The 15350-nt window shown below is 39.9% G+C and overlaps 2 protein-coding genes across 2 annotated transcripts; both read left to right on the top strand.

Annotated features, from left to right (window-relative positions):
* Window positions 1-1794: 1794 nt before the first annotated feature.
* MELLADRAFT_89920 (uncharacterized protein) lies at window positions 1795-3313 on the top strand (the record flags this gene model as incomplete). Its single annotated transcript, XM_007412870.1, has 4 exons — window positions 1795-2330; window positions 2408-2487; window positions 2558-2922; window positions 3008-3313. The coding sequence occupies 4 exons, from the start codon at window positions 1795-1797 to the stop codon at window positions 3311-3313; spliced, it is 1287 nt and encodes a 428-aa protein (XP_007412932.1).
* Window positions 3314-4918: 1605 nt separating this feature from the next.
* Window positions 4919-8094, top strand: MELLADRAFT_109034 (uncharacterized protein; the record flags this gene model as incomplete). Its single annotated transcript, XM_007412871.1, has 5 exons — window positions 4919-6601; window positions 6670-6821; window positions 6929-7076; window positions 7145-7561; window positions 7636-8094. The coding sequence occupies 5 exons, from the start codon at window positions 4919-4921 to the stop codon at window positions 8092-8094; spliced, it is 2859 nt and encodes a 952-aa protein (XP_007412933.1).
* Window positions 8095-15350: the final 7256 nt, after the last annotated feature.

The following is a 15350-nucleotide window of genomic DNA, read 5'->3' as shown; positions in this document are numbered from 1 at the left end:
CTAGGTAGTCAACACACCCTCACATGGACCAGTAATGGGCTTTTTAGTGAAATTTTGGGCTGATTTGGGGAAGACACTTGATAAGAAAAACTTTTTTGTTTGTTGAGATAATCCAAAAAAAAAGTACCTTCTTAATATAACTTAAACCTATGGAAAAAACCAAAAATCTCAACTTTTTTTTTTTGGTCACCTCACCCAAAATTTCACCATGTTATACCACTTTGTACGTGGATGAACATCAGTGGTCAATGATGCATGCAGGAAATTTGGTGGTTGGTGATATATGCAAATTACCCACCAGAATCCTAGCTGAACATCTCAGTGCCAGTATGATAATATCAATTTTCCATAGCCTCAATCCCTTGGATTATAATTCTGGCACAAAGTTTCAAGGAAGAGCTTATAAGTATCATGTTGGTCACAAAACTGCTGTAGTTTCATGTGTTTTTGATGATATAGATTTATGAAGAAGTAGTCTTAAGAAAGTTACTCTGAAAAACTATTAAAAGTACCTTTCTTACCTTATCACCTAGCTTTCTACAGTTGATATTGAGGTCAACCAATATCTCTTAACTTTAGCCACACAGTTTTCCCACTTTTGGTCATTACACTGCCTAGAACTACTTGAGGATGATGCAAAAAAGGCAAAATCTCCGCCTGAAAATACAAAATTTAATTTCATGGTGAGTCTAATAAGCCACTTTTCCAATTCCTCACCTCCTCCAAGCTTGAAACAGCCACCTTGGCTCTCATATCTCACCTTTGGTCATATCTTACACCTACCTTGTGGCTTGTCCACCATTGTATTTGTTTTATTGAATTCTGTGATGTCAACAAGTGCCCAATTTGTTTTCTTTGTAGCAAATCTTGGTTATTTTAAACATTGGGTGCAGGTGCAAAGCAGACAATCATATTAATATGACCAATATCTGACTATGCCCGCCCATTCTTATTTCTTTGTGTTTAGGAATGTGGATTCTTCATTTTTTCCTTTGACCGAGATTCTGACTCCCTGTTGGACATCATGCTAAGCATTAAATGAACTATAAGTTCACGTGTCAATACCATTGAATTATCATCCATTGGAATTGAATGGTTGTGAACATAGTGTCAAGTTTCAACAATGACGGTCCACGGAATACAATACATACAATTCATTTGTATTATGTAGTCCACTCAATTGTTTTTGTAATTACGCTCATTTACATACTAACCTACATGAAGATTGATGTACAGGGGCCAGATGGATCTGGTTGCTTTTTCCAGAACCCTTTTTTTCCAGTCACTTTCATATGCCATGTTTATAATTTGATATGTCCATGTACGTCAAACTCGAATGGAATTTGAGTCCAGATGTATCTGGATATTGGATACATCTGATTGTCAGACCTATCTGGTCCTTGCTTCTTGCGGGTCTTGGGTGAAGGTGACAGGGCCAGATGGATCTGGTCCCTTTTTCTATCTAGGGACCCTTTTGATTTGGTCTGTCATTTTGGTGTGTTTTCAATTTGACATTGGACATACATACGTATCGAATATAGTCCTATTCAAATTCAATTCAATTGCGATCTGAGTTCAGATGTATCTGTACATCGGATACATCTGGCTGTCAGATCCATCTGGGCCCTGTTTCTTGCGGGTCGTGGGTCAGTACCCTTTTTTCCGGTGTCATTTTTTGTTTTATCCCTAACCCCCTTTCTGGTTCTTGTCATTGTGGATTTCCCTCTTTTTTTACAACAAAACAACTATTTCCCCAATTTGACCTTCCGCAAAATCTCCCTCACTCTTCACAAAATGAGACAAACTCGTCAAACAGCTTCCGGCTCCAAGACTCAACCTTCTAAGCAGCCAGAAGTCAATAACGGGAAACAGAAATCGAAAAAACGAGCAATAGACGACGCACCCACTGAACCTACCTCCCGTCAAAACAAGCAACGAAAGAAAACTCTGGCTAGTTCGATCAATGACTCGACCGGACCTACTTCAACTGAAGAGCCACAAGTCTCTGATTCTCGCCTCTTACCACCCCGCTTACCATCTCCACCAAATCCTAATTCAATCCAAAAAGAGGTGGACAACGAGTTAGAGAACATTGAAAAAGATATAGAAGAGTTCGAAAACACGTTGACGGTTGAGAACTACTTACAGTACGGGAAAGCTTGGCCGATGAAACGTGTTCAGCGCGTGGTCGATGCAAGGAAGAAGTTTCAATCTCAGATACTTGAGGCGATTCTTACTGAGGCAAGATACAATAGACTGGTCTACCGTAAGAAAAAGATGACTTTGGCCGCCATTGCCAAAGTGAAACTTACTACTTTAGAGCGAGCGCTGTGAGTTCCCTTTATAAGCTCTCTAGACGCACCCTTCTCTTGATCCTAACTGATGAAGTTGGTTTATGCATGAATAGTGGGGAGTCTTCTCCTCCCCGGGGTCGGGATGCTTACCGTCAATTCATGGCGTATGGGAAGGATTCCTTGAAGTTGAAAAGTAAGTCCATATATTTGGTTGTGTAACTTTTTGGGTGTGAGCTTCTTACTGACAATCTTGTTGATGTCAGTGCCAAACAAAGGCGGCGAAGTCATGGTATTGAGTGAGCGGAACAGAAAGGCCGGCAGAATCTGGACCACCCAGTACACGGCCGATCAACGCAGAGTTTTTGATGAAAAGCGTTTCTTTGCTTTGGCCGGCATTCCTAACCTCGATCGTCAGATCAACATTGACCCAGATGAAGATGAAGATCAAAATGAACAAGGATCCGCACCGAAAGTGGAAACTCTCTCTCCAGAAGACGAAGAGCGATATCGTCCAATTTATAACGAGCTTGTTGCACATGACAAAGTCTTGCAAACAGAAGGCCTCACTGAAACTGAAGTCGACGTCAACAAATCCTCTTTGAAGCGTGTCCGCCAGCTTGGCAAGCTGGTAAGTGTGATTCTGAACTTATTCCAAACTTCCTTTGGCTGGTTTTTTAATACATCGTAGTGTGTTTTCTTCTCTGTTTTCTTAGCTCGCACGTGAAGGCGAACGATTAAGTTTCAAATATATCTTCCTTGCGTCAAGTGCACTTCCTCCAAACAAGAAGACTGGGGCCGGTTGGTCTAGAAAGTTTACGTCTGTACCAGCTATCACCCAATGGGCCGATCGTGAGATAGGTTTATTGCCTGTCTTTGCCACTGTGGCGCAGGGAGAATCAATGATCAATGCAATCTCACACATTCATGACAAGAAGACGAAGAAAACCAGGCCAGCTTTGAGTGAACCACAGCCTAGCAATGTATTGAAGACTACACTGGCCAATATCCTTTTCATATGATATGTTTAGTTGGTTGGTTTCGTTTTTGTGTTGCTGCCTGGAAATAAATTGTGATTCAATTATCTTCAAATGTGAGAAGAGTCAGATGTATCTGACGTGAGAGCAGAATAAAGATGTACGTGTGAGCAGACACACATGGTGGGTGGGTGCGGGTTCATAATCAACTACCCACCCACCACCACATACTAGCTGCATGGATCTGGAGGATGAAATTCTAGGTGACCTGGTCCAGATTCATCTGAGCTGAGAATCCAGATGCACGTGGGTACACATTTGGTTGATTAGCCACCAGATGCATCTGATAGACCTGACGTGGCAAGTCATGTGGTTGAGCCCGTCCAGATGTATCTGGGTTTTTCTTGGTTACAAGCAACTGGTTCATCTGGCTTTCCCTGGCACAGATGCATCTGGACATCTCCACATTCATTTCTGTCTCAGACATGTGTCACCCAGATGTATCTAAACTTAGCTCATCCAGATGTATCTGGGGTTTTCTTGGTTTGGCGCAACTCGTCTGGCTTCCATTACCCAGATGCATCTGGACATTCATCTAAAAACTCCGCCTTGTCAACATGCCTGTGACTCAGATGCATCTGGCCATTTATTTCTGCCTTGACTTTCATGTTGCTTTTGAACACCCAGATGCATCTGGACGTTCATATCCGCCTTGCAAACATTGACTGGGGTTTTCTTGGTTTGCGCAACTGGTCTGGCTTTCATTACCCAGAAACATCTGGACATTCATCTGAAAACTCCGCCTTGTCAACATGCCTGTGACTCAGATGCATCTGGCCATTTATTTCTGCCTTGACTTTCATGTTGCGTTTGAACACCCAGATGCATCTGGACGTTCATATCCGCCTTGCAAACATTGATCTTGCATTCCATTGCCCAGATTCATCTGGACATTTGTCCTTTCCTTGTATAAAATGCCTATTATACATGCTGTCTTGTGTGCTGATGTGGAACATACATTTCTATGGGCTGCAAAGGGTTCCATGAATGTCTGGAAATATCCATGACTTACCCAGAATGATCTTGTGGGAGAAGAAGGATGTTCAGAGGGACTTTGGAAGTTTCTTGAAGGTCTCCACAGATGTATCTGATAGATCTGGTTGGGTCTGCAAAGAGTTTTTCGGATTGCATCCGATATGTTTACTCATTTTTCAAGCGGATGCAGTCTGAACGTTTATAGTGACACAGGTGATTATTGTACACACACCAAAAATACATCCATGCTTAATTCTCCTTAATTATCATCATCCAAATTCAATCATCCATCAATCCATGTTTTACACCCATTAATATCACACCAATATTTCATTCTTATTTAACATACCCACTTTTTTTTTATCTGCTTTTCAATATCCTGCTTTTTCTATAACAGTCGGTTTCCTCGTACCAATCACTCAAACCCTTTCAATCAACTCAAAGTCAAACCATAAACAAACACCACTTCAAAGACCATCATCCTCATCATGCTTAATCATCAAATCTCCCATCAATTCTGATTCTGAAGTTGATTCTGATTCTGATCATTCTGGAGGTGATCTGAAGTCAAGAAGAAGATCTTCTATCGTTATTTCAAATCAAGACCACAACAACATGGTCTTAGCTGATCATCAAGAGTCTGATAAGATGAATTCTAGTTCTACCCTTATCCTTACAAATTGTATTCCTAGCTCTACTTCCTGGCCTGGCAAAACAAATTTGATGTCTGGTTCTGAAGATCCTGATTCGAGTGCTAACTCTAATCTTATTCCCACGCACGAATCCAATCTTGTAAATCTCAATCACACTCTCAACATAAATCACGTTCCCACTCTCACTCAAACTCACACCCATTCACCACCAGCACCTCAGTCAGGTCTGACTGAGATGCCAATCATTGAATATCAACATGAGCCCCTATTTTGGCTACAACGTCAACTTCCGATTGAACATCTCGATCTGAACAATCCAATTCACACTCGTCAACTCAGACGTTATGCTAGGATCCCATCAGAAATCAATTTCCTTTCAGAACTTGAGAAAGTTAAACAACGCAATCAATCCACCATTCAACCACTTCAACCTTCGATCCAACCTATCAAACCTCATCTTTCAACTTATCACTCAGATTCTGCTCTACTTCCTTCTAATCATCTTCAAGACCCTCAATCATCATCATCTACTATGCTTGATACTCAAACTCACAATCCTGACATCAATCAAGCTCAAGCCAGGCCTACTTCCACCTTTTCAATCTCCGCTTCTTCTAACTCCAATTCAAATTCAATCTCTCCAATCTTCGACTCGCCTGTTGAGCTTCCATCTCGGTCACCTACTCCACTCACTACACCCTTCTCTTCATCATCAAAACGCCAATCATCCCCTCATTTGAGGAACACAAAGTTATCATCATCATCATCGTATTCACAGCCCGCATCAAGAACTAGGCGTCTTTTGTCACCTTCATCACGTGCTCGGTCCATGATGCAAATCAACCAATCAACCGCATCAAATTCGCATACATTTGAATCTTTACTCCACCCAAACACACCTATTGATGCCACTTTGAATGAAGATGATGGTGATTCGAATTCAAACTCTTGGTCAGCTAATCGTAATAGTATCACTGGTACACCTGACCTCACCGCTTCAGTCTCCAATACTATCTCGGAACCAAGTCTACGATCACCTTTAGACACTAGACCCACTTCGTCTTATTCTGCCGCTTCACTGCATTTCATGAATCAATTGGATTCAAGTTCCAATCAAAAACAAATCAACCAAAGATTGAGGGTGATTGCTGAATTGATCGATACTGAGGCGAGCTATGCTCGGGATATGGCTATCACTAGAGACATCTATTCAGCCAATGCTGTCACTATCACCCCAAAAGTACCTCCTTCAACCAAGAGAACAAATCTCGACACTAGTACGACATCATCAGATGATCGATCCAAAACATCCTCACCCTTTCCATCTCCTAATAAAAAACTCAAATTGGGCGCCGTTATAAATTTTGGATCTAAGAGACCATCGACTTCCGCTCTGCGTCGAGCTGATAGTACTGGCCCCGGTCCCAAACCAACAAAGAAGTTGCTATCCCATCTTGCTCCTCCGAATCCAGAACTCATCAACCGATCATCACCACCAATGTCTAATTTAGATCAAAAGACAATATTTTCAAATATTGAAGAGATTGCTTGCCTTGCGGAAGAATTCACAATTTTGTTGAGAAAAGCTAATAAGTGTAATTCAGATGGAATGGATGATACGATTGGAACTTGTTTCTTTCAAATGGTAATATCTCCCCGTTTATGTATTCCGTGTTACAAACTGACTTGACCATTCCTTTGTTAAAAACACAGTTGCCCAGGATTCAACAAGTCTTCATGACCTACTGTTCAAAGTACCAAGCTTCGAATAATCGGTTACAAAGCCTCTTACCAAACCTTATGGATTATTTAAATTACTGTAACGAACTGTCTCGCGGGTGTACAACTGCATGGGATCTATCCTCGTATGTATCCCTGCGGAGTTATACCATATCGGTCAATCTGTTCAAAACTGATGTGAATGTCCTTGTTGCTGTTTTGCTGTCTTGTACGCGTTCTGCGTGCCTAATAGATTATTAATCAAGCCTGTTCAAAGATGTATGAAATACCCCTTGTTATTAGATCAGATATCACAACTTACTCCGTTAGATCATCCTGATCGACATCAGCTTGAGGAAGCTAAGAACGGTATGATTGCAGTCGCGGATTCAATCAATGAGGTTGGTCTTTTATCCTCAATCCAATCCGTCCAAAGTCAAAACGTTAACATATCAATCATTCATTTCAGGCCAAACGACGTTGCGAGCATATTGAAGAGATCATGGGGTCTAAATCCTTCCCTCACATGAGCATCAAAAGACCAAGTAGCAAAAAAGGGCGGACGCCAATCATGAATATTGGAACACCTATCCAGAATCGACCATTGATGGTCAGAGAAGAACAAAGGATAGCTATTACAGAAGACTTGAATAAAATGATTAAGAGAATATATAAGAGTAGACAATCAGTTATCGAGTTACCGGAAGTGATCTTGGACTGGTCCTCGAAGATGAATCAGATGAGCAAACAAAGTTCAAGACTTGTCAAAGCATTCAAAACGTTCTATACACTTCATCAGAGTAGTGGTAATGCAGATTTCAAATATCTCAATGCTTATCAACAACATGTTGCATTAGCTTCTGCTGTTGGCCCCTTTAAAGTAATGGTGCGTGATCTAATTTTCAAATCCGTCTTATGGAAAAACAGATCAACTCATTCGTCCTTTTGTAAATCCCACAGGAGGCGAGATTGAGAGAGACAATCATTCCACTATGTAAAACTTTATTAAAAACGTATGAGAACCCACTCAAAATCATCTTGAAGCGAAACCCAAGAGATGTGCTGCTTGAAGATCAATTGATTGCCGAATTACCCAAGTTTGAAGCAGCAACACAAAAGATTTGGAATTCAATTTTATGTAAACTCAACAAGATTCAACAAGACGTCTTCTTTGACATTCGGGTCTTGATCAGACATTTTAATCAAACTTATTATCAAAAAGACAAACTAAAGACAAATCAAAACCTCAATGGATTTTTCGATCGGTTCTCCATCATTGATGAATTTTTTGATCCTGTTAGACAACAAGCTCATGAAAGTTTTGTCTTACTTGATCATCATCAATTACAAGCCATGATGCAATCTGAATCAGAAGGAAAAGTCGAAGAGAAGATTGGAATTGCCATGCCGACTTATTAAAACCAAAAGGATGACTAACCTAGCCATTCGATTTCCATTCAATCACTTGGTTTGTTTTGTTTTGCATTGTTTTCACTTCTTTTTTTGACTATTTCAATCATTTCTTTGTTTTCTGTATATAATTAGGAAACATGTATGTTGTAGTCTCTATGAAAAATCATTCGTTTTCGTTTTCTTTTCGTTTTCTTTCCTTTCCTTTCCTTGATTTACAATCATTCATCCATATTTTTTTAAAACCAGACGTATGGTTCATTCTTTTTTACTCTTCTTAGCATACTTTATTTTTTTTCTACATACTTATCTTGACTATTGATAGTCGTTCATTATTTTTTTCTCTCCTTTTTTCTTTTTTCTTATTGTTGATTGGGTTTTGTTTGTAAAATTATTTAAAAAATCAACCCGAAAAAAAACAACAAAAAAGGAAAAAGCTACAAAGAGCTACATATGCATGGCAATTGATGGTATTAAAAGATTTTTTTCTAGGAAAAAAACCAAAAAGTGTAATGTTTAGATTAACTCTTTTTAAACACTTTCATTTCATACTTATACATTTAGATTCATTCTTTTATCTTCTAGACATTCTTTATTGATTTTGATTTTTGATTTGTTTTTGGGATTTGATTTTTTACTTATTTGATTTTTTTTTTGGATTTCCATTATGGACTGTTTTTTTTGATCATATATCAAAATTTTGAAGAAGAAAAAAAGACATAAAAAATTGAGGAATGAATGGATTCCTTTGATAGTTTTTTTTTGTTGATTTGATTGTATTTATTTAGAAACTTGAAACAAAGAAAAAAAAACATTAACATTTGTTTTTCTTTCTTTCTTTATAAGATCTTTCTTTTTTTTTGTAAGGTAAATATTTTTTTTCTTCTTTGGAACTACATATGAAATGGGGGTTTAAAAATGCATGTAATTGGGTACCTATTTGGTCTTTGAAAGATTTTGAAGAAAGAAAAATGATTTTGATCATAAAGAAAAAAAAGAAGTTTATGTATGTGACTTTTGAAGGAATCTAAAGCAACAAATTCCAGTACAATGTGGTACATCTGATGCTATACTTGTGATTATAAATCACACGCGGTTTTTAAAAAATGGTTTAGCCGGGGGTTTGCACAAGACACATTTACTTGGAAAAAGGATACAATTTGACCATGAGTTTTAATTGAAACAAAAGAAATCATAATAATAAGATATCAATAGACTTAGAGATCATATGGATACTCTGCAGCTGGCAGCTATTGATCTGATGAAAAAACTATGGTTTCCAGGGTTTGTAAATTTTATTCTTTTCAAAAAGCGTGTAAGATATCAATCAGTCTTGATGGTATGTATGTATTGACCCATAAAAAAGACTAGCTACTGTAGTATGGGCTGGAACTGGTAATAGGGGGTGTCAAGTTTGATTTTTTATAACAAAAAAAACTATGAAACGGCCAAGTTTTTATGTTATAACTCAAAAAAAACTTAGCCGTGGTTGAATAATAACTGGTAAACCATGATTGAGGTTTTTTTACATTTTTGCCTGGATCATCCACCTGGTGAGGTGAAAACTGCTGGTAAAAGGATGCAAGGTTGTCCTTGCATCCACCATCAAGCCCACCACTGTGTCTGAGAGCAAATTGGTCAACAAGAGCACTTTGATCACATGTTGTGAACATAAATTGTTTACGTTTTATGCAAACGGGATAAATAAAACTTCTCCCGTTTGCGTAAAATTTACGTAAACTTACTGCATCTGCATGAAAGCTTGTAAATTTTTTTACAGCTGTTATCACAATTAACGGTAGAATTCTTTGATCATTTGTCGCTCTCGAGGTTAAATCTGGAGAGGTCAAAACTGGATTAAACCCAGTTTTGCACCCAAATGAACAAGGAGGCCTGGGAGACCTGTCACTTTGAGCCGGCTTTAACTAGTTTTTGACTTTTAAATTAAATTCCAATGCAACACACCAATGAAGAATTCTACCGTTAATTGTGATAACGGCTGTGTTTTTTTTGCTTGAAAGGCGCAAATTTGGCCCCGATCCGAAAAATACCCGAAGCCGGATCAGCTGGATGGGGACTGATCCAAACCCCATCCAGTGCTTTGATGGTTTTCAGCTCAAAACCATTGATTCATTCACCACCATTTGATATCAATTGATTGATCTCACCCAAATTCACTCAAATCATCTAAAATCAATTTTATTAACAACTTTATTTTATATCAATCATGCCCTTTGTCAAATACTCAGCCAAAATCAAGGCTTTGTCTGTTACCAAATGCCTTCAAGGCTTTCCAACTGACGAAATCTGAGATATTCTTGATGAGAACATTTGTGAACCCACTTTCCACCAATGGATGGAGCTTTATCAACAAACTCAATCAGTCATCAGGAATCTGCTAGAGTACAAGAAACAAGGAGCACCTCTCATTTTCAATGATGAAGATCGTGACTTCATCAGAGAACTTGTAGCTCAGCAACCCTCTCTTTTCTTGGACAAGATCCGAGAAGCAATCTATGATGCAACTGGTGTCTTGGTGTCTTGCAAGGAACTCTCACTCAAACTCAACACACGCCTTCACCTCAAATGTTTGCAAGAATTTCTACAAGACTGCTAAATTTATGGAGGACATGAAGAACGTTCCTGCTGAATACCTTGTATTTACTGGTAAGTGCCTATTTTTTTTACCTTGTCTTTCTATCTTTTCATTTGGATTTTATCTGACTCCTTTCAATTCCATTCTTCTCTCATCCTGTCAGATGAGAGTGCTATATGTGAGCGGGATTTGATGAGAGTCAATGGACGGTCGCCAAAGGGTGAACGTGTCACGGGCTGGGTCAAATGTTCAAACCCAAAACGATACTTGTTGCTTCCAGTGATTGGACTACATGGGTTGATCACAATGTCTGTCCGTGAAGGCAGCATCAACCGCGGCCTATTTGAAAGCTTTTTGGAATTTCAGCTGGTCAGTTTTTTTTCTTATCATTGTTTCAATCTTTGATTGTACTCATTCATGATTCTATAATCCAGCTTCCCTTGATGAATGCTTATCCAGCTCCAAACTCAATCCTGGTCATGGACAACTGTCCAATTCATAAGGGGGTTGCATTGAAGAACTTTGTGAAATTGCTGGTAAGCTTTCTCACTTGATTATTGATACCATCATGCCACTGACTTTGATACCTTTCCTTTTGAAGGTGTCAGATTAGTATATTTACCTACCTATTCCCCCGAGTTGAATCCAATCAAGATGTGCTTCTTGGTAATCAAAGCCCACTTCAAGAGAAGTGAGATATTGGAGAAGTCAGGCAGTGATGCAACTTGGCTGATTTGAGATGGTGTTTTGGAATTCATTACACCGGAGCTTCTAGTGGAAGAATACAAAGCTTCTGGGTATTGCTTACCGGAGGACATGTATGAAGAGTATTAGAAAGTATCGACTGTAAATTTATCCCTTTGCTCACGATTCAATTTACACATGTCATTGGTTTTCCTATTAATAGATGTGTCACTGCAATGGATTAAAGACCCCTATAGTGTAGTCACTACATGCAAAGTGCTGACCCCGCAGATGCGGGGTTGCGGTGACGCCGCACAAAACCCAAGGGGGGGGGTCTTGCAAAAGCGGGGGGCTGATCTGGGGTCAGCGCAAACCCGCACCCGCGGCGTCACCACCTTGCATGTAGTGAGTAGTATATGCTAGGGAACAAAGGAAACATTTGTGATGTGCACCTGGGTTCAATTCCCAGATTCAGTGCATGTCTCCATCAGCAGGAAATCTGGAGCCTAGCTTGTCTAAGACCACACTGATGTTGTTTCTGGGTATCATTGATAGTCTGGATGAAACTTGAAGTATGCCCTGAAGTCTACAATTAATTTTTTTGTCTCCTTGTCATTATTGGGACTCCACTTCCTCAATGAAATGATTCATTTGTCTTATCAAATACAGCTCAAGAAAACCTCTTCAATATTATCCATTTGCCATATTGTAGGGAGATCTTTGGTATCCTTTGATTCAATCAAATTCTGATTTAAATTGTGAAGCAGGAAATTGATTCTCAAATTTTACATTTGATACAAACTACTATGATACAGGTTATGATTATTGGATTTGTTCAGAAATCCACCTTTTGATAATACTAATAATAACAATAGTAAGAGCCTTGAGTACCAAACAAAAATAGAGATTGCAGGATGAAGCAACTAATGACCATCCATCAAGAAATGTTCATCAAATCTGATGACATTGTCCAACAAGTCTCTTATCTCGCCAATTTCAAAGCCTAAACCCCTCAATTCCTCCTTAGTGATTCCACCTGAAAAGTGATGATAATCTTTGATCTTCTTGCTGGTCAAAATCCCCAAAATTCGATCCATTTCATTGATTTCAATAAACTTGAGGTAATCCGCCATCAAGGCTGAACCACTAACTGGAACAGCAGTCTGTAGGGTCTCAAACGTCCCAGAAACACCAACTCGATGTCTTTTCATGTTCAGAGCCCTCTTGCTATCTCAAATTCCAGATGGTGGGCTAGTTAAAGAGACACCATGAACAGTGGGATCGATCTCAAAAGAAAGAAAAGGTGAGCTCAAAAGATTTGTGATGAAATGATGATAATATTAAAGACTCACTATAGCTCTTGCCCACTTCTCTCGGTTCCCAGTACTCATCAAAACATAGGAATCATCATCATTTGGTAGCTGGTAGGTGTGTGGGTGTTGATCAACCAAGGCATTTACATTACCGACCTTGTTCAATTTTGCTAATTGAACCTCAAACTCATCCACATCACTAACATTGCTCATGTTCTGGAACCAAAGAAAGCATATGGTAAGCTCAAGTTGTCAGAAAACATCAGCCTGGAGAAGCTCACTGTTGGATGACCGTCTTCATCAGGATGGTCGATAGCGCGTGGTATTCCACAGAGAGTCTTGTGAAGAGCCAAATTCTAGATATACAAAGAGAAATGTTTGAAACAAAATGAAACAAATCAGTAAATCGTATCAACAATGAGAATGATAAAAGATTTACATTTTGAGCAACATCCATTGGATCTGTGGGCTTTGGCATGACTAGAGAGACACCAGGTTTCTTTTTGGGATTCTTGATGGCTGCAACACACCAAGATTTAAATGTCTGGTCTGTGTTGAGTCTAGTCTTGTCATTCTTGAGAAAGTTGTGGATTGGTGGAATAAAACAAAACCATTGGACTCCAAGAGCCTGAGCACGACCAATACCAGAACCACTCCGCTTCAAATTGTGGAAGCAGAGCGGTAGTGGAGCGGCACTTAGATCCGCTATAACCACTGTGATATGTAGCGGCGGCTGCGCAGCACAATCCCGGGTTGGACTTTCACATAGTGGTTTAACCGCACCGAAACCTGCCGGGGCTCGGGTTTTTTTGCAATATAGCGCTGTATAATAAAAGGTCAAAGCCTCAAGTTGCGCCACAACAGGCCACAACCCTCTTTCCATCACCTCCACGCCAAATCAACCCAATATCGATCTTGATCTACGCACAGGGACACCAAATCAAGGACGCCAGCACTTTCCATCCTTTGTCAACGCAACGGCTGGAATGTGGGAGCTCTGGTTAGGTCTAGGTAAACTTTGATTGGGCCCAATTGTGGTATCGGCAGGCTATATCTTTGGTGTGTCCTACGACTTTCAATGATTAAAAAAAAGCCTTCTTGTTGTCTGATCAATATGCCTAATTCCAAAGCATCATCGCAGAAATCTACAGCCGATAGTCTTCAGGTTCCTAGTAAAGGATCCAGCTCTAGACAACTTCGACCTCCCAGCCATGCTCGATCACAGCCTGGTTTTGTAGTCCCCCCGAAGGATTCTAGAACCTCTCTTGTTGTTATCTCGTCAACAGAATCTGAGGAAGATTGTCCGACTTCTGCTTCTCTTTCTAATCGTCTCCCATCTCCTTGACCACCAGTTCGCAAGAAAAAATCTATTATTGAGAAGAAAGCCCCAGCAGCAGCTCAAAAAAAACAAAACCAACAGACAAAGGAAAAGTAAGTCTTAGACTTCTTCATCTATCTTTGCTCAAGCTTTGATTCAATATCTAATGGTACAATTGTTTGTCTAGCCTCGATCATCAACTAGTAAACGTTTAAGATCACAATCAGCAAGGTCAAATAGTGGCTCACCCCGACCAACCAAGCGAGCTAATATGGATGTAAGTAACTGGTTCTCTCATCCCTTGTTCTCTCAGGCCATTCATCTGACCTATCAATATGTTTGTATGTAGCCCTTTGAAGTGCCGGACGAAGTGGACTTGAATCAAGACTCCGATATTGAGATTGTCGGCACTAATATACCTGGGTATAACAAAGCTCGTACCCCCAAAGTGAAACTACTTCTCTCTTACTACGAACCTCCTGATGTAAGTATTTCCTTACCATCATCCTGATTTTGCCTTTTCTAGTAAGTCAGGCTGATATTAGTGATTCGTTTCAGGGTCTTAACTATAAGTGTCGTTGGTGTGGCATAACCTTCAGATGTGGAGTTCAATCGTACTGGAACTTGTGGGGACACCGTGATGGTGGTCCAAACTGCCCTTCATGCAAGAGGCGAGGTTGCGCCATTGCATCAGGAGCTGTTCTTCCGCCTACTTATGAAGAAAGAAATCCGAAGAGTAACAACTCCACCTTAACCTCTTTTCTCTCTGGACCACCCTTCACCGCCGAACTGTTGAATCTGATGCTGGTCATCTGGATCATCCGACACGCCCTCCCATGGGCCCAATGTGAAGATCCATTGCTGTGTGCCGCTTTCTACACGGTCAACCGTGGTGCCGTTGTTTGATCATCCACTTGGGCTGCCCAGCAATCTGTGCAGCTTTTCGCGGCCTTACACAATAAGGCAATTAACACGCTGAAAGTAAGTTTAACCTTTCACATCTTTCCATTTACTTATCGCTGATTGATTGATTCTGTTTCCAATTTGATTTTCATAGGAAAACAAAGGCAAATTTTGTTTGGTTCATGACGTGTGGACGACTAAGGGAAATAGATATGCATTTGTAGGTGCAACTGCTAACTATGTTGATAACAATTGGAAATATCAATCCACCCATCTCACCCTTGAAATGGTGGGGAGGCGCCATTTTGGGGCTCTACTAGCGAGACCAATTGGTTGCTTTCTAATCAGGCATGGCCTTCACAAAAAGATGAGTGTCTCCTTTTTTTTAACTTCTCTCATCTTTTTCATTTCTATCCTTTTCACTTGTGTTAACCTTTTCCTTTCTTATTTT

The sequence above is a fragment of the Melampsora larici-populina genome (assembly GCF_000204055.1).
Source record: "Melampsora larici-populina 98AG31 unplaced genomic scaffold MELLAscaffold_33, whole genome shotgun sequence".
Taxonomy (NCBI): Eukaryota; Fungi; Basidiomycota; class Pucciniomycetes; order Pucciniales; family Melampsoraceae; genus Melampsora; species Melampsora laricis-populina.
Note: the sequence above shows the minus strand (reverse complement) of the source record. Positions and strands in the feature narration are given on the sequence as shown.